The sequence below is a fragment of the Chiloscyllium plagiosum genome, unplaced genomic scaffold, assembly GCF_037043375.1.
Source record: "Chiloscyllium plagiosum isolate Xiang-an unplaced genomic scaffold, Cpla_swu_hap1 HiC_scaffold_1, whole genome shotgun sequence".
NCBI classification, from domain to species: Eukaryota; Metazoa; Chordata; class Chondrichthyes; order Orectolobiformes; family Hemiscylliidae; genus Chiloscyllium; species Chiloscyllium plagiosum.
The window spans coordinates 36502612-36518166 of record NW_028270139.1 but is presented as its reverse complement, the minus strand read 5'-3'; the positions used below and the strand labels follow the sequence as shown (position 1 = coordinate 36518166).

General features: G+C 37.7%; 1 protein-coding gene across 1 annotated transcript in view; it reads right to left on the bottom strand.

Annotated features, from left to right (window-relative positions):
- Positions 1–3847: 3847 nt before the first annotated feature.
- tmem175 (transmembrane protein 175) overlaps positions 3848–15555 on the bottom strand; it is a 43964-nt gene continuing 32256 nt past the window's right edge. Inside the window, exons 8-10 of the mRNA XM_043696141.2 lie at positions 11149–11227; positions 10632–10761; positions 3848–5522 (exon numbers count right to left, since the gene is read on the bottom strand). Of these exons, the coding sequence (XP_043552076.2) occupies positions 4859–5522; positions 10632–10761; positions 11149–11227 (873 nt within the window). The 3' untranslated portion in view covers positions 3848–4858. The remainder of the gene's footprint in view (positions 5523–10631; positions 10762–11148; positions 11228–15555) is intronic.

Sequence of the window (15555 nt, the reverse complement as noted above, 5' to 3'; positions counted from 1 at the left end):
CATCAGTCTTTATAACACCGTTGACTTTGCCATAGTTCACACATAACCATTGGGTACCATCTGGCTTTGGCATCATGACTATGAGTGAGCTCCAGTCACTGTAACTCACTTCTATTATGCCATCTTGGAGCATGGGCCCTATCTCCTTCTGAACCTGTGCCAACCTTAGAGGGTTATGCCTACATCATGCACAATTAGATTAGTACTTCCCAGTTTATTTATGCATATCTCCCCAGGTGACAGTAATAACTCTTTCAGGTCATTTCAATTTTGTTTGTGGAAGGTAACTCAATAATTTATCCCAATTTTTGGCAACTTTCCCATTGTCCAATTTGATTTGAGAAATGTCCAATTCAGAATCCTCTAAACTTGGTTCTTCCTTCTGTGCTGTAATCATTAACACCTTCTCCTCTTGCTTTCCTTCCCTATCAAGTTACCTTTTGAGCATATTCATATGGCACACCGATTTCTTCCTGTCTGGAGTCCTTATCAAGTAGCTCACCTCACTCAGTTTCCTCTCTATTTGATACAGTCCACTAAATCTTGCTTTTAAAGACTCACCTGGTCCTCTTATTTCATGCCACAAAATTAATTCAAATGGACTGAATTTGGTCAATTCATTCAGTGCATCTCTGATCGCAAAAAGTATAAACGGAACTCCCTTATCCCAATCATCTGGATAATCCTGACGATAAGCCCTCAACACAATCTTTAGTACTTGATGCCATCTCTCTAGCTCTTCTGAATGGCACACAGTACATTTGAATTGTTATATTACCAAGTTAACCATAACCTCCTTTAATAGTTTGAATGTGACACCTGATCCTTGATTTGACTGGATCTCCATTGGTAGTCTGCATCTAATAAAAAATTTAAGTAATTCTACAACCTTGTTAGCGATGATGTTGCATAATACCATTGCCTCTGGAAATCTAGTTGGCACATCATTATTGTTAATGAATACTTATTCCCACTTTTTGTTTGAGGTAGTTTTCAATCAATCAAGAGTCTTGTGAAAGGTTCCTCAAATGCTGGAACAGGTGTTAAAGGTGCAGGTTTTATTATTGCCTGTGGTTTTCCGATTAGCTGATATATATGACACATCTGGCAACATTCAACTATATCCTTGTGTAGTCCAGGCCAGTAAATATGTCTTTGTATTTTAGCCTGTGTTTTCCTCACTCCAAAATGACCTCCAACTGGTAGCTCATGCGCCACTTGCAGCACCTTCTTACTATACCCTACTGGCAAAAAAATTCAATGAATCTCTGCCCATTTCTCATCTGCTGAATGTGTGATGGTCTCACTTCCTCATTAAGACATCATTTGTTAAGTAATAACATACATGGATGCATTCACTCTCCTCTTCTGTATATGTTTTTTGATATAACTGTTTTAAGTTCTCATCTCTCTGCTGAAAGTCAATAAGCGTAGCAGACATAAAGATACTTGCATGTTTACCTAATTGTTCCTGCTCTGTCCTACTTATCTGATCAAAAAAGTCTCAGATAAAGCTATGTCAGCTTCCTTTTATCTCTCCTAATTGAACTTGTGCCTTGGTGATCTTGTGATCACACAATCTGGAAAAATTCCTGGATAAGCATCCTTCATTTCTTCAGTTGCCTGAATCTCTACTGGCTTTTCAACTAGAGTACGCAGCACACCTACTGGTGAATCAACTGTATCATTTGCAAGGACAAATTGTATTCCTGGAGCTGAGAGTTTGTCCAGTACTCCTACCACAAATTCTCCACTCTTCTCTGGACTCTTTAACCTCACTTTACATAATTGAGTGCTTTTTGTCTCACTATAAATTCCTGTTGCCAGTATCTTTTCTGGCAATAGTCCCTCAGGAGTACATATCTCCTAATCCTTCAGCATTACAGGCTGAGAGGATCTTTTTTCCCCTAATGTTGCAACCTCTTTACTTGCTACTCCTGGCCTAAGTGAATAAAGCTTACTCTTGAATGTAAATGTTTTAAGCAGATCTGGCACTTCCTCTTTAACAAGCTCTGATCATCTTGTACGCTCTGATCATCTTGTACACTCTGAAGCAGTTGTCTAACTTCCCTTCTTTGTTTTTTGTTACTATCCCAGGCTCGTCCGGTTTTCCAACATCTAGCCTTCTTCTAGCACACCACCATGATTTTGTGTGGCCCACTTTATTACAATGAAAACACCGGAGCTTTTTAACTTCTTTGATCCCTCAAGGTTCTTTTTTATCCTGTGGCAAGTTATCCTTATGATTTTTACCGAGATCTACCTTTCCCTTTCCACGTGAGGATTTCCCTTTGCACCCATTTCTATCCCTCATGGACTGAAATTGATTCTGGAAGCCAAACTGTGTTTTATGGATCAATTCAATTATCAGCCACTTCAGCTAACCTTTCTGCTCTTCCACATGAGTTTGTAATACTTCCTCGCTAAGGTTACCTTCAGCCTTTTAAGCTGACTTACCTTTTTAAGTATCAGTTTCTGAAGTTCAAACGCTCTCTTTTTCCCTCTTTTCTGCTTTTTATCGTAACTCAAACTGTTTCATTTCTACTGCCCGTTCCTTATCTCTCGCCTCTAAATCACGCAGCTTCCTTTGCAATTGAATTTTTGCCATGTCTACAGATTCGGATGGTTTCCCCAGTAAGTTTATATGTTAAGCTGCTGTTGTAATTATCTCTCCTTTCCTCAGAAGCAAGCAGTTCCAATTCCAGTTGGTCTGCTAATTCCTGCAGCTTGGTTTTATTCACCTTTTGCAAAACATCCAAAGTCACTGCATCCACTTCCAGAAAACTTTTGGCATCTGAAAGAGCCATTACTATCCCAAACTTTGTCTATCTAACCAAACCAACACCAGAAATAAAGACACTAACACCTACCACTCACTATTTAAAATCCCACAAAGAGCCTCCAATCTGTTATGGACTAGGCCAGATCACTCAAAACATTCTTGAGCAGGCAACCCAGACCATAACTTTGCAATTTGTTTTGGTAAGTGTACAGTAAGAATTATGTGGAGTAAGTTAGCTAGGTTGATTACTAGGTTTTAAAACAGACAAAGTTATGCACAAAATTTCACAAAGAACAGAATAAAGGACCCCTACAGACCTCAGTCTATCCAAAGTAGACTTAATTATGCTGTTCTGAACATACAGAATAGTCCTAATAAGCATACCCCCTTAAAAAAACAGGAACAGAAGTTGAGAGATTGAAGTTAAAAGGGCAGAAAGAAAAAGAGAGAGTGAGAGAAGGAGAGAGAAAGAAATACCAAAACAGTCTCATAGAAAAAAGGGACCAGCTTTGTGACAAAATTCTGGAACTCTGCTGAATCCCAATCTGGAAATAACTTCACTTCATAGACTACAGTACTTGAACAAAGATGCTCACACCACTTCTCAAATGTAATAAATGCTAGTCTTAGCATATCCTGATCCTATGATGTATAATTAAAATAATGATGTTCCTTTAAGTCTTTTTTCCTCATTTTGCCCATGCAATTCACACCATTTCTGTAGCCTGAGATTTGTTCGAAGCTGACAAAAAAGCTTTAAAGATAGAAGGGATTTGAACAATATTCAAATAATGAAATCAATCAATGAACATTCGCCCTTGATTGTGCAATCTCTACAGACATAACTTGTACAAAAAGAGAATAATAAGGAAATGGAAATAAATCATTCTATCAATTTTATAGCAGATAATTTTGTCTTACATTTTCAGATCATATAGTCTATTTGTCAATTACAGATATCGCTAGCTGCAAATCAATATTTAAAATGTTCCTTTACACCAATGACAATCTCAATAAGAAAAGCTTTTCATGGATGTTGTTTTGGAAGAAATGAAATACACCAGGAAGAATACAAGCAAATCAAGTTTATTTAAATTGTCACAACTATATGTACAGTAATATATTGTAGATTTAACTTTTCATATCTTGCAGAATGACCAACATTAGTAGACAAGTATTTTAAAAGTTTCACATATACAAATAATAATTTTACATTTTAACAATTGCTTTATTTCTATACGTTTAATTTAAAGGTTAATGGCTGCTGTAGCATTTTACATTATTTCATTCTGTAGTGCAAGTTTTTTTGTTTATTCAAAGAAGATTTTATTCTGCATTAGTTTGCATACCTCTTCAGATTACTTAGCTTTACAGCTGCAACAACATCATTTAAGCAATAATGACCAAACACTTCAGTCATGACAGATATAATCAAGGCAGGCTTCCAGAAAGAAAGACTAATCTGTGCAATACAGATATATTATTTCAAATGATTAGTTTACTAAAGAATGATAATTCATTTCAAGGTCAACAGAATTTTCATTGTGAAAGTGCTTAGTACTTAAAGAAGTGTAACAAACAATCAACATGACAACTAAGCACCCTCAGTAACCGACTTTGATAACAACATTCTGGGCTGAGAGAGAATATTGCTTTTTCTGGAAAAGCACAAAAATGAAAAATACAACTAAGAATCAATTATTGCTTTCAGTAAAGCAAAGGGATAAAATTGAAACTTTACATAATGTAGAAAATACTTTTAAAATTCTGACAATAAAATTGAAATTATAGCAAGCTGCATATAATTCAACTTTTTCAAACACTGTAATTAAAGATCAAGAATAAAATATATAATATTATATTGAGAACCAATAAAACGTTCTTTCAACCTTTTCCAGGTACGAGATGGCACATTCTACAATAACATAATTTACTTCTATTCAGTAGTTATTTTTGAAGAAAATTGATACGTTGAAAGTGCAACATAAAAACTGTGGAAATCGGGCAAATGAATAAAAATAGACTGTATGCATATAAATGTTTTAAACCAGATACTCTGAATCAGTAATTGAATTGTTATGATGTATTCTCACTTACAAAGATAGAGTCATCTTCTTCTTTTAATATTGACGTCCTAGGTTTTAGTCGACTGAACAACCATGTGAGAATAGCCAGAACAATTTGGACAATGATTCGTAAAAGTACAAATGCAAAAGGAACAACAATTTGCATCATATGGAAAATTTCTGTACTAAGCTTACTTAAAATATATGTAAGACAGAATGTAACAAAGGCTACAGAAGGATAAAGTGAAAGTTTGGCAAACATAAATGCATGTTCTTTGCCCCCATACCAAACGTGGTGATGTAGGGTTTCTTTTTCATTGTAAAGTGCGACAGCCCATATTGAAAACTGAAAGAAACTTGCAAGAAAAATTATAACACAGCTGATTTGAATGGCCTCAAGTTCATTTCGGGAGTTGGAAGCAAATTCGTGGGTAAGCTGAAAAGCCAACGGAAGTCCACCAATGAAAGCCAGTGAGATAGTGTTCAGGAGCCCCATTAGTCTTGTTGACTTAGTGATGTACAGAAAGAGTGAATGATGAACAAACCAGAGAAGGCCAACAGTCACAAATGAACCAAAATAAGCCAGAAATTCTGGACCATACTCACTAAGTGCTTCAATAAGTTTGCCATTGAACTTTTCTACAACTTCTTTATGGTCAGGAACATTGTCCTCACTGCAACAAGAATATGCCAAATAATTATAAAAAATCCATAAAACCATTAATTCACTTCATGGTTAATGTTATACAAAATCAGTATTTACCACAGGAACATACCACATATTGAACAAATAAAAGTAACTCTGTTGAAATTTAAGTCAGTAAAAGAGAGATTACTAAAGTTGTCTAAGCCTTGTGGAACAAAATAGGTTGTGATATGCTCCTCTTGACCCCAAATTTAAATAGGATGCATTACTAGATTGGACTAAAACATAGAACCTGAATTCAAATCTGACAATAACAGTTTGACAATGTGAATTCAGTGAACAGAAGTGTGAAATAAAGAGAAGTTCTCAGCAAAGGTGACATTGAAGTTGTCATGAAAAGCCAACTCAATGGTGGGAAGGAATGGGGTAATAAGAACTAACCTTGCTGGTGATTCAGATACATCAACAATGTAAAATATAAAGCAAATTGAGATTTTCAATTTTAGCAACTTTTTTTTCAAATTACACACACCATTTCTTTAGCAGATTACTCACCACCACACATTCCTTGACCATTAATTGTAGTGGATAAAGAGACAGTAAAAACTCCACTACTTTCAAATGGGCTTCATTAGTACATATCGTCAGTGTTAAGTAGTACTAGCAATGTTTGTTCACACTATATCAGCACAGTTCTTTGTCATTATAGGCCCTGCTCGAGCAACTTCATGCAATTCTTTGGGAAACACAGGGTTCAAACCTAACTAGTGCAGTGCCATAGAGCCCTACCGATAATGTCTAGCAGGTTGTACCATAGGGCCACTGTCAACCCACAGACAGGATCTCTACAATACTAGTAATTTGTTGCAACACAGAATGCTAGACTACTGAGAGAGCCTGGAAAAACTGTTGTGTGGTGAAATCCAAACTCACAATGGCAACAAGTTTACATTCCAGCAATTAGAGTTCATGACTTCCATTTCAGCTATCATAACAACAGTGAGGCCTGTTTATGGAGGCCAGCAGACATTCTTTCATGGTCAGTTTGGCATTGCTGCTATGGAATTGCCCACCATCTTCCATGGTGGAAAGAATGGGCTCCTACTGGCAAGTTGGAAATAAGCTCCTTCACACTCCTTGCCAGTGGCGGGGAAAGTCTGCCAATGATGGGAGCATTTGGATAAATAACAACAACATCTTCTTCCTCAATAAGGTCATCATTTAAGTGCTCCACAATAGATCTTGACTGTAATCTCTCTCACCAAAGAATTAGCACACAAGCTGTCCAAACATCATGGCCAAACTGTAGTTCATTTATGCCTGTACCTCATATGTTATCTCAAACTCTACACTAACATTTGCACTGTTGTGGCACTATCTAGAGTTTTCTAATCAACCTGCTCAGATATGTCATGAAACACACTCAAGCCTCCTGGCCCAGAAGTAGGGATCACTGCATCAGAGGAGCTCCTCAGTAACTCGATAAGGTAGTGGTTGCCACCATAAGGTCCTTTGGTTCTTCAGAGGTTGTACAATCATCAGGTTTTGACTACTTGGAAGTTTAAAAGCATACATGGAGAGTTGGGGTGAGGGAAGAAGCAATTTTCATGTCATGACACCAATCACAATGTGAAAGGGGACCGTGCAGATGGCAGCAATTTCACCTCACCCGCAATGCCCTTGTCAATGCAAGGTGCGATAGGCCCCATGACATCAGTCCCAAAGATTTGTTAGACTACCTCCTTGAAGACACTGCGAAGAGGTAATTGTTCTGGTCTTCCACCATCGCCTATTGTTGTCTGACACCTCTTTCTGCCAGAATGTCAGTAACAGTGTGACAGCACTTGGATAATATATGCCTGTTATAACTGAATGGCTGTAGTTTTCAGGAATTGTGGAGGTGTGCATAGGAGCTGGCACAACTGGAAGGTGCATGTGGATTAAGTACAGTGCAAGGACTTTACAGGTGGGTGCAAATTGTTAGGAAACGCTCTAGGATGATGATGGAAATATAATGCATTAAGCAGTGTCAGAAATGGCTGGTGGGATGTATGCAAGATATGGTAAGTGAGTGCATTTACTTACTCTGATCACCCAGATTAGGCCATTAAACATCGTTCTGCATTGTGTTCAAGACCTTGGGACTGCACTTGTGACATTAACCACCCATGCCATCTCATTACCATTTTTGTCTGAGGCTCCACTTTGAAGGTTTCCTTTTTCCCCCTGCTTTTCACACTGAGGAGAAATTTTGTCTCTCCCGGTCTCAGAGTCTCACAAGTATCTTTGATGCAGCACTGAGGCAGGCATCCAGTTTTCTGCATGGTGTCATAACTCTCTTGGTTCGGAGTTTTCCAAAATGGTTATCCAGCAACCTTCAGTCCTTTACTGCAGTTATCCCTTTATATGAGATTTTACTTTGATAACGGCCATGTGGTTTGCTCACGCTACTTAACTCCTTGTGGTATGCAGGGACTGCAAGCAGCACTACAGCGATTATTGTAGTAGAGGATATGCTTGCAACAACACTGTATTCATGGAAATGAGGAGGATGCTCAAATGCTACTGGCTGCTTGTATCCATTGGAATCAATAGTGAACAGGTGTAAATCAGCCAAAACTCCAGGCACACCAATTTCGAGTCCATAAGTCCACTGCAGCTTTTTCAATTTTGCTTTTACTCAGTACTATAGCTATTTTCTGAGGTGTGGGATTGCTTAGAGCCCTTTTGCTAGTATTTGGTCAGGCAACTATTCTCGAAATACCTCATGATTATGAACCAGCTCAAGCATGTGGTTCACTGCCTTCTTGTTTAGCAGTCTGCAACTTCTTCTCTCTGCCTGTTTCCAAGCTATTCTGGCTTCAACTTTGAAAAAAAACAGAAATAATCCCAAACTCCAGGCTACTCAACAGTGATCTAAACCAATTATCTATAATTTCCAAATCTGTCGTAAGTTTGCAGATGACACCAAAATTTGAGGTGTTGTGGACAGCAAAGAAGATTATCTCAGATTACAACAGGATCTTGATCAAATGGGCCAATGGGCTGAGAAGGGGCAGATGGAGTTTAATTTAGATAAATGCGAGGTGCTACATTTTGGAAAAGCAAATCTTAGCAGGACTTATACACTTGATGGTAAGGTCCTAGGGAGTGTTGCTGAACAAACAGACCTTGGAGTGCAGGTTCATAGCTCCTTGAAAGTGGAGTCGCAGGTAGATAGGATAGTGAAGAAGGCGTTTGGTATGCTTTCCTTTATTGGTCAGAGTATAGAGTGCAGGAGTTGGGAGATCATGTTGCAGCTGTATAGGACATTGGTTAGGCCACTGTTGGAATACTGCGTGCATTTCTGGTCTCCTTCCTATCGGAAAGATGTTGTGAAACTTGAAAGGGTTCAGAAAAGATTTACAAGGAAGTTGCCAGGGTTGGATGATTTGAGCTATACAGAGAGGCTGAACAGGCTGGGCTGTTTTCCCTGGAGCAGCAGAGGATGAGGGGTGACCTTATAGAGGTTTACAAAATTATGAGGGGCAAGGATAGGATAAATAGACAAAGTCTTTTCCCTGAATTGGGGGAGTCCAGAACTAGAGGGCATAGGTTTAGGGTGAGTGGGGAAAGATATAAAAGAGACCTAAGGGGCAACATTTTCATGCAGAGGGTGGTATGCGTATGGAATGAGCTGCCAGAGGAAGTGGTAGAGGCCAGTACAATTACAACATTTAAAAGGCATTTCTATGAGTATATGAATAGGAAGGGTTTGGAGGAATATGGGCCAGGTGCTGGCAGGTGGGACTAGATTGGGTTGGAATATCTGGTCGGCATGGATGGGTTGGACCGAAAGATCTATTTCCGTGCTGAACACCTCTATGACTCTACATGATATGAAAACCACATTGATAATTTAATAACTTTATTTGTTTACCTGTTGCTTCCAATTTCTTTTGATCTCGGTCTCATGAATAATTTAAAACTCTTATCAAGCCAAGTATAGACTTCAGTCTTCACCAAGACTCAAAAAGAAGTCACCTATTGTTTAAATAAGATGTTTGATTCTTAACTGCCTCTGGGTAATTGGGGATGGGCAATAAATGCTAGCCAGTGACACACTTGTGAATTGATCATAAAAAAAACAAAAGAACTCTGGATTCCTGAAATCTGAAACTAGAATTGAAATTGCTGGGGAACTCAGCAGGTCAAGAAACATTAATCCTGATTTCTGAGGAAGGGTCACCAGAATTGAAATTAATTCTGCTTTCTCTCCATAGATGCTGCCAGACCTGCTAAGTTTCTCAAGCAATTTCTGATTTAATGTCACCTATTGTGTATTGTTTTCACAGCTCTAAAACTTTCCCCTTTAAATAAATATAAACCATTCTTTAAAAGGTAATTTAGGAGCTTACCTGTTCCTCAAAAACAGATTTTTTCCATCCATCTTACATTAAAAATTCAGTTTTCCCAAAACTAAAAGTTATATTCTTTTAATATATGAATCATGAAATTTGAAATTTTCACAACACATATGAATGTATAAACAGCACCACAAATATCTTAGGAATGAATTCAGCAAAACATCTCTGTTCTGACGAAGAATTGGACTCAAACGTTATAGCTGTTTTTTTTCCCCACAGATGCTTCCAAATCTGCTGAGCTTCACCAACAATTTCTGTTTTAGTTTCAGACTTCTGGAATCCAGATTTTTTTGGTATTTTTATGATTCACGCACAAGAATGTCACTGGCTAGCATTTATCGCCCATCCCATTTTAGATCTCCAGCACCTGCAGCTTCTTATTCATTATTTATTTGAAGATAATAAATGTTCAGATTTTAAACTTAAGTTAAGCTAACTCCAGGTCTCAAAATCAGTAAAATATTGACTTTCCAAATTTAACTGAAGAGTTTAGAATGTTTCATGAGTAAACCATTAAAGATGCTGATAAACAAAAAGAAAACTGTTCTCTTTATCAGTTCTAATTAAATTAATTAGATGTGATTAGGAATCTACAGTTGAGAGCCAACTACAGGTGAACAGCCCATGAGTCACTTCTACTAATACACCTCACACTACTTCTATTTTTTTAAAAAAACATCTAACAGATGAAAAGCTTAATAACACAACTGATGTTGATAAAGGAAACTTACCAAATGTCTAAAATAAGAAGTGTTGCTACAATTGCAAATACTCCATCACTGAAAGCTTCTACACGCTCTTTGCTCAGTGGTTCATTTGGGTGAAATGTGTAAAATGGTACTCTCCGAAGTTCTTTGGGACCTTGTATGAAACACAAAATATGCAAATAAAGTTATTTTTCTCTCTCCCACTTGCGTCATGCATATTTCTAATGATTGTAGAAAAATCACAAAGCTTTCATTAAAGATGTTGCGGAATTTATACTTGTTTAGTATTTGTTTTATTAATAAATTATCGCAGGTGTCACTTCCCACCATCGTTCCTCTTGCTTCCATGGAAAGATGGGAGTTTATATGCAAACTTTTCCATAAACACATGTCACTTCACTGTTCATGGTTGGAAGTGGGAATGATAGCTTGCTGAAATAGCAAATGCCCTTTCAAAGAAATGAAATTTCTAAGTGTGACAATATTACTATAAACATGAAGAATGTGGCTCTGCACAGTGGCTACCATCTCATGTACTCACCCTTTATTTTGTTCCTACACCACTGTGCACACTGAGAAATGTATGAAAGAAAGATGACAAGTGCAAGCACTGCATATGCCTGTGAAAAAGAAAAAGTTGTTAAATAATGAAAAGTAATTTGAGATGATACTTTAATACAGCACAAAGTATGTTGTTAAACCCCTCCATTTATAAAAACGCACAAAATAGCTAGCATGAAAGAAGACCATTCAGTCCATTGAGCCTATACAACACTACCTTTAAATTATATACTATGTAATACAGGTATTATTATAACTATTATTACATATAGAAATGAGAGAAAATATATTAGGGTACCCCTGCAGTTTGAACTGAATTTATATGGTCATATTAGCACCAATTCTGAACTTTTAGCGGAGAGCACAGGGATAGGAAATCATAACAGCACCTCTGACAATAAGGAACAAAATTCATACACCAGGAATTTTCTGTCATGCACTCAATCCACGTGAATACTGCATTTATTGGAATATCATCAGTTCCATTAACTAAGTTGCTGTATCAGTTCAACAGAGTAAAATTTAAAGGCAATTTCAGGCCATTATAGCAAGCTGCCATCAGACAAGACAGATTTTTCACAGCATGATGTAGATTTTAGTCATGTAGTTTATCATGCTGCTGCTCCTTTAGGTTGCCCTTGGTTTTTTTTTTGGAGGCCGTAAAGACATAGGCTCTAAAATGTCTGGGTTGATTTACTTGGAGAAGCTTTCAAATTAAAAAAAACACTTTGTACAATGAAAGGGATGTGGCTAGTTCTCCCAGCTCAGCATTTCTCTGGTTTGGTTTGGATTTTAGCAGTCTGGCTGTTCAGAGCAAGCAGTCAGTTTTGAGGCTGCTGGTCAAAGAAACAGCTATATGGAAGATGTTCCTTGCTGAATCTTTCTGCCATCCCTCTCTCTCTCTCGTGTAAGACTGTGTTTGATTTAACTTTTATTTGCCGAGGGGTGTTTGTGGGGATTGTTGCAAGTAGTTGGAACAGCATCATTAAGTTATGATAATCTGTTGGGTTTTCAGATAGGTCAGGTTTTTCTATATTCTGTTCCCTTTTGTGTTTCCTTTGGTAATCTTGCAAATAAATTCAGTTTTGTTTAAAACTGAGCATTTGGGCCAGCTGTATCACTCATCGAATATCCACATTACACCTGCTTAAAACAGCTAGCAAAAATAGGGTTCAGGTTACTTTCTTGAAATATTTTGAGGGGGTCTGACCTGGTCCATAACAAGTTCTGACAATGGTTAACAATCTGGTGAATTTTTATTTGGCTGTTAATCATGCTGTCAGAGAACTACCTTTGAAAGATAAGTTGTAAACAAAGATAAGAAACAGTTCCAGGGCATTTGGATCAGTAATCATAATTCAAAAACTATTCACCATGAAATACCATTATAATCATCTGTGGATGGTACACATTTCATTCAGTAAATCACAGAAATACTCACAAGGCAGATATTATACAGATACATTTTCTCAAAACTGGTAGCCTTTACAAGACGCTGTGCAAAGTTTCAGGTTTTGCTGAATTTCAGGTTGGGCACTTTAGACCAATTGGAGAAGGTGTGGGGAAAGGGTTCCTTGAAGTTCAGGAATAGATTGGTCCTGGTCCTGGCACCATGCAACACTTAGCTGAATTGTTCAGCTAAGTTCATTTTCATTGAGTACGATAAGGAAAAAGATGTCTGACTTTCAGACAACTCCAGTTTTAAAGATGCAGATTGTTTTGAAAGTGAACCTGGACTCTGATGAAGGATCTTGAAATTTTGAAGGCTGATGATCCAAACCAAGCCAAAATTATTCAGTTTACACAGAGTGCTCAGAGCAGAAGTAGGCCATTCAGCCTATCGAGTCCGTTCTGCCAATTCATCGAGACCATGGCTGACCTGATAATTCTCAACTCCATTTTTTTGTCTTTTCCCCCCAAACTCTCTATTCCTTTACTGATTAAAAATCTAATTCAGTGTTGAATATACTTAACAATCCAGCCTCTACAGCCACAGTTTCACTTCTGAGAGTCACCAGACTTAAAACATTAGCTCTGCTTTCTCCCCATAGATGCAACCAGACCAGAGTTTCTCCAGCAACTTCTGTTTTTGTTTCAATTCCTCATCTATCTTAAATGGACAATCTCTTATTCTGAGATGATCACATCTAGTAATAATCATCCCATAAGGAGAAAACAACCTTTCCACATCTACCCTGTCAAGTTCCCCAAGAATCTTGAATGTTTCAAACAGGTCATCTCTCATTCTTCTAAACTTAAACTTCTAAACTCATTCTATTCTGCCTTCCCTCATAAGACAATCCCTCAATACCTGCCTCATCGAGTCCACCTCTAATGCCAGTATATCTTTCTTCAGCTGTGGTCTGACTAGTGCCTTGCATAGTTCTGGCAAGAGTTCCTTATTCCCTTCATTCCCTTTGAAATAAAGGCCAATATTCCATTTGTCTTCCCTATTATCTATTGAACTTGAATGCTAGCTTTTTTGTGATTTATACACAAGGACTTTCAAATCCTTTTGAACTGTAGCTTCTTTGTATCTCTATCCATTTAATTAATACGCAGCTCCGCTATTCTTCCTGACAAAGAGCATATTCGCATATTATATTCCATCTGTCAAATTTTCCCCACACACTTAATCAGTCCATATTCTTTTGCAGGTTCAAGAGACATCCTCACGTGTTGCTTTCCTACTCATTTTAGTTATCTCCAAACTTGGCTATAGTACATTCATTTTCATTAACTAGGGCATTAACATATTGTGAATCTGTGTGTTCCCAGCATTGATCCCTCTGGCAGTACACCAGTTTCAGATTGACATCCAGAAAATGTTCCCCAATCCCAATTCTCCATCTTCTTTTAGTCAATCCTCTACCCAAGTTACCTTGCTATAATGGTCAACAATATAGTAACATTTTGATACAAGCAGTTTGTCAGGTGATCATGCTCTCAGAGAGCTCGTGGGCTCTTATCATATTAAGCAGCCTAACATGTGGTAACTTACCAAGTGCCTTCTGAAAATCCAATTATATTACACCTACTGCTTCCCCTTTATCTATGCTGCTTATTGCCTCCTTAAAGAATTCTAATAAATTTGTCAGAAGCTGTGATCTCCTTGATCATATTTCTAAATGTTCTGCGATAAACATAGTTTAAAATAGATTGTAGCATTTACCCAATAAATTAAACCATCTAGCCTATGGTTACCTGTTTTTGTCTGCTTCCCTTTTAAAGTTGAGGTGTTACATTGACAGTTTTCCAAAATCCAAAGATACTTGAAAGATTACTACCAATGCATCCATTATCTCTGTAGATACGTCTTATAATAACTTAGGATGAACCCCAGGAGGTCCAGGGGATATACCCGTTTTTAGCCTTATTTGCATGTTTTCTCTAGTGACAGCTGTTACAATTATTTCCTCTCCCTTATTAGCTCTTGATGTTTTAGTAAGTTTTGAAAGCCGTTAATATTGCCTATTGTGAAGACTAAAGCAAAATATTTATTCAAATTTCTCTGCAGCAAGTGGTAAACAGAGCAAAGCCATCCCACAACCAACGGATCAGATCTAAGCTCTGCAGTCTTGCCACATCCAGTCATGAATGATGGTAGATGATGAATCACAGAAACCTAGCATGCAGGCACAGCGGATAATAAAGAAAATGAATGGAATTTTGGCTTTTATAGCTAAAGGAATAGAATATAAAGGTAAGTATTGTTGCAACTAAACAAGTTATTGGTAAGACTGCATCTCAGCATTGTGCACAGTTTTGGTCCCCTTAATTGAGGAAAGATGTAGCGGCATTGGAGGTAGTTCAGAGGAAGTTCACAAGATTGATCCAAGAGATGAGGAGTTTGTCATATGAAAAGAGATTAACAGTTTAGGCTTATACCCTCTGGAATTTAGAAGAACAAGGGTACATCAAACTGAAATATTCAAGACGATAAAAAGTGTGGATAAAATAGACGTGCAGTGGATGCTTCCTCTTGAGGGGCATTCGAGGATAAGAGGATAAGGGGAAGCAAATTTAAAACAGAGTTGAGGAAAAACCACTTCTCCTAAAGAGTTGTGATTCTGTGGAATTTGTTACCCCAAAGTGTGATCAGTGAGTAAATTTAAGGAGGAGTCAGACAGATTTTCAACGGGTAATGGGTTGAAGGAATATGGAGAGAAGGCAGGAAAATGGGGGTGAGGAGGATATCAGCAATGTTTGAATGGTAGAGCAAACTTGATTGCTCGAATGGCCTAATTCTGTTCCTATATCTTATGAACTTAAGAAGAAGTTTGACAGAATTCAAGACAAAGCAGCCCGGATGATTGACAGCGCATTCACAATCATCTACTCCTACTACCAGCAACACGCAGTAGCAGCAGTGTGCATTACCTGCAAG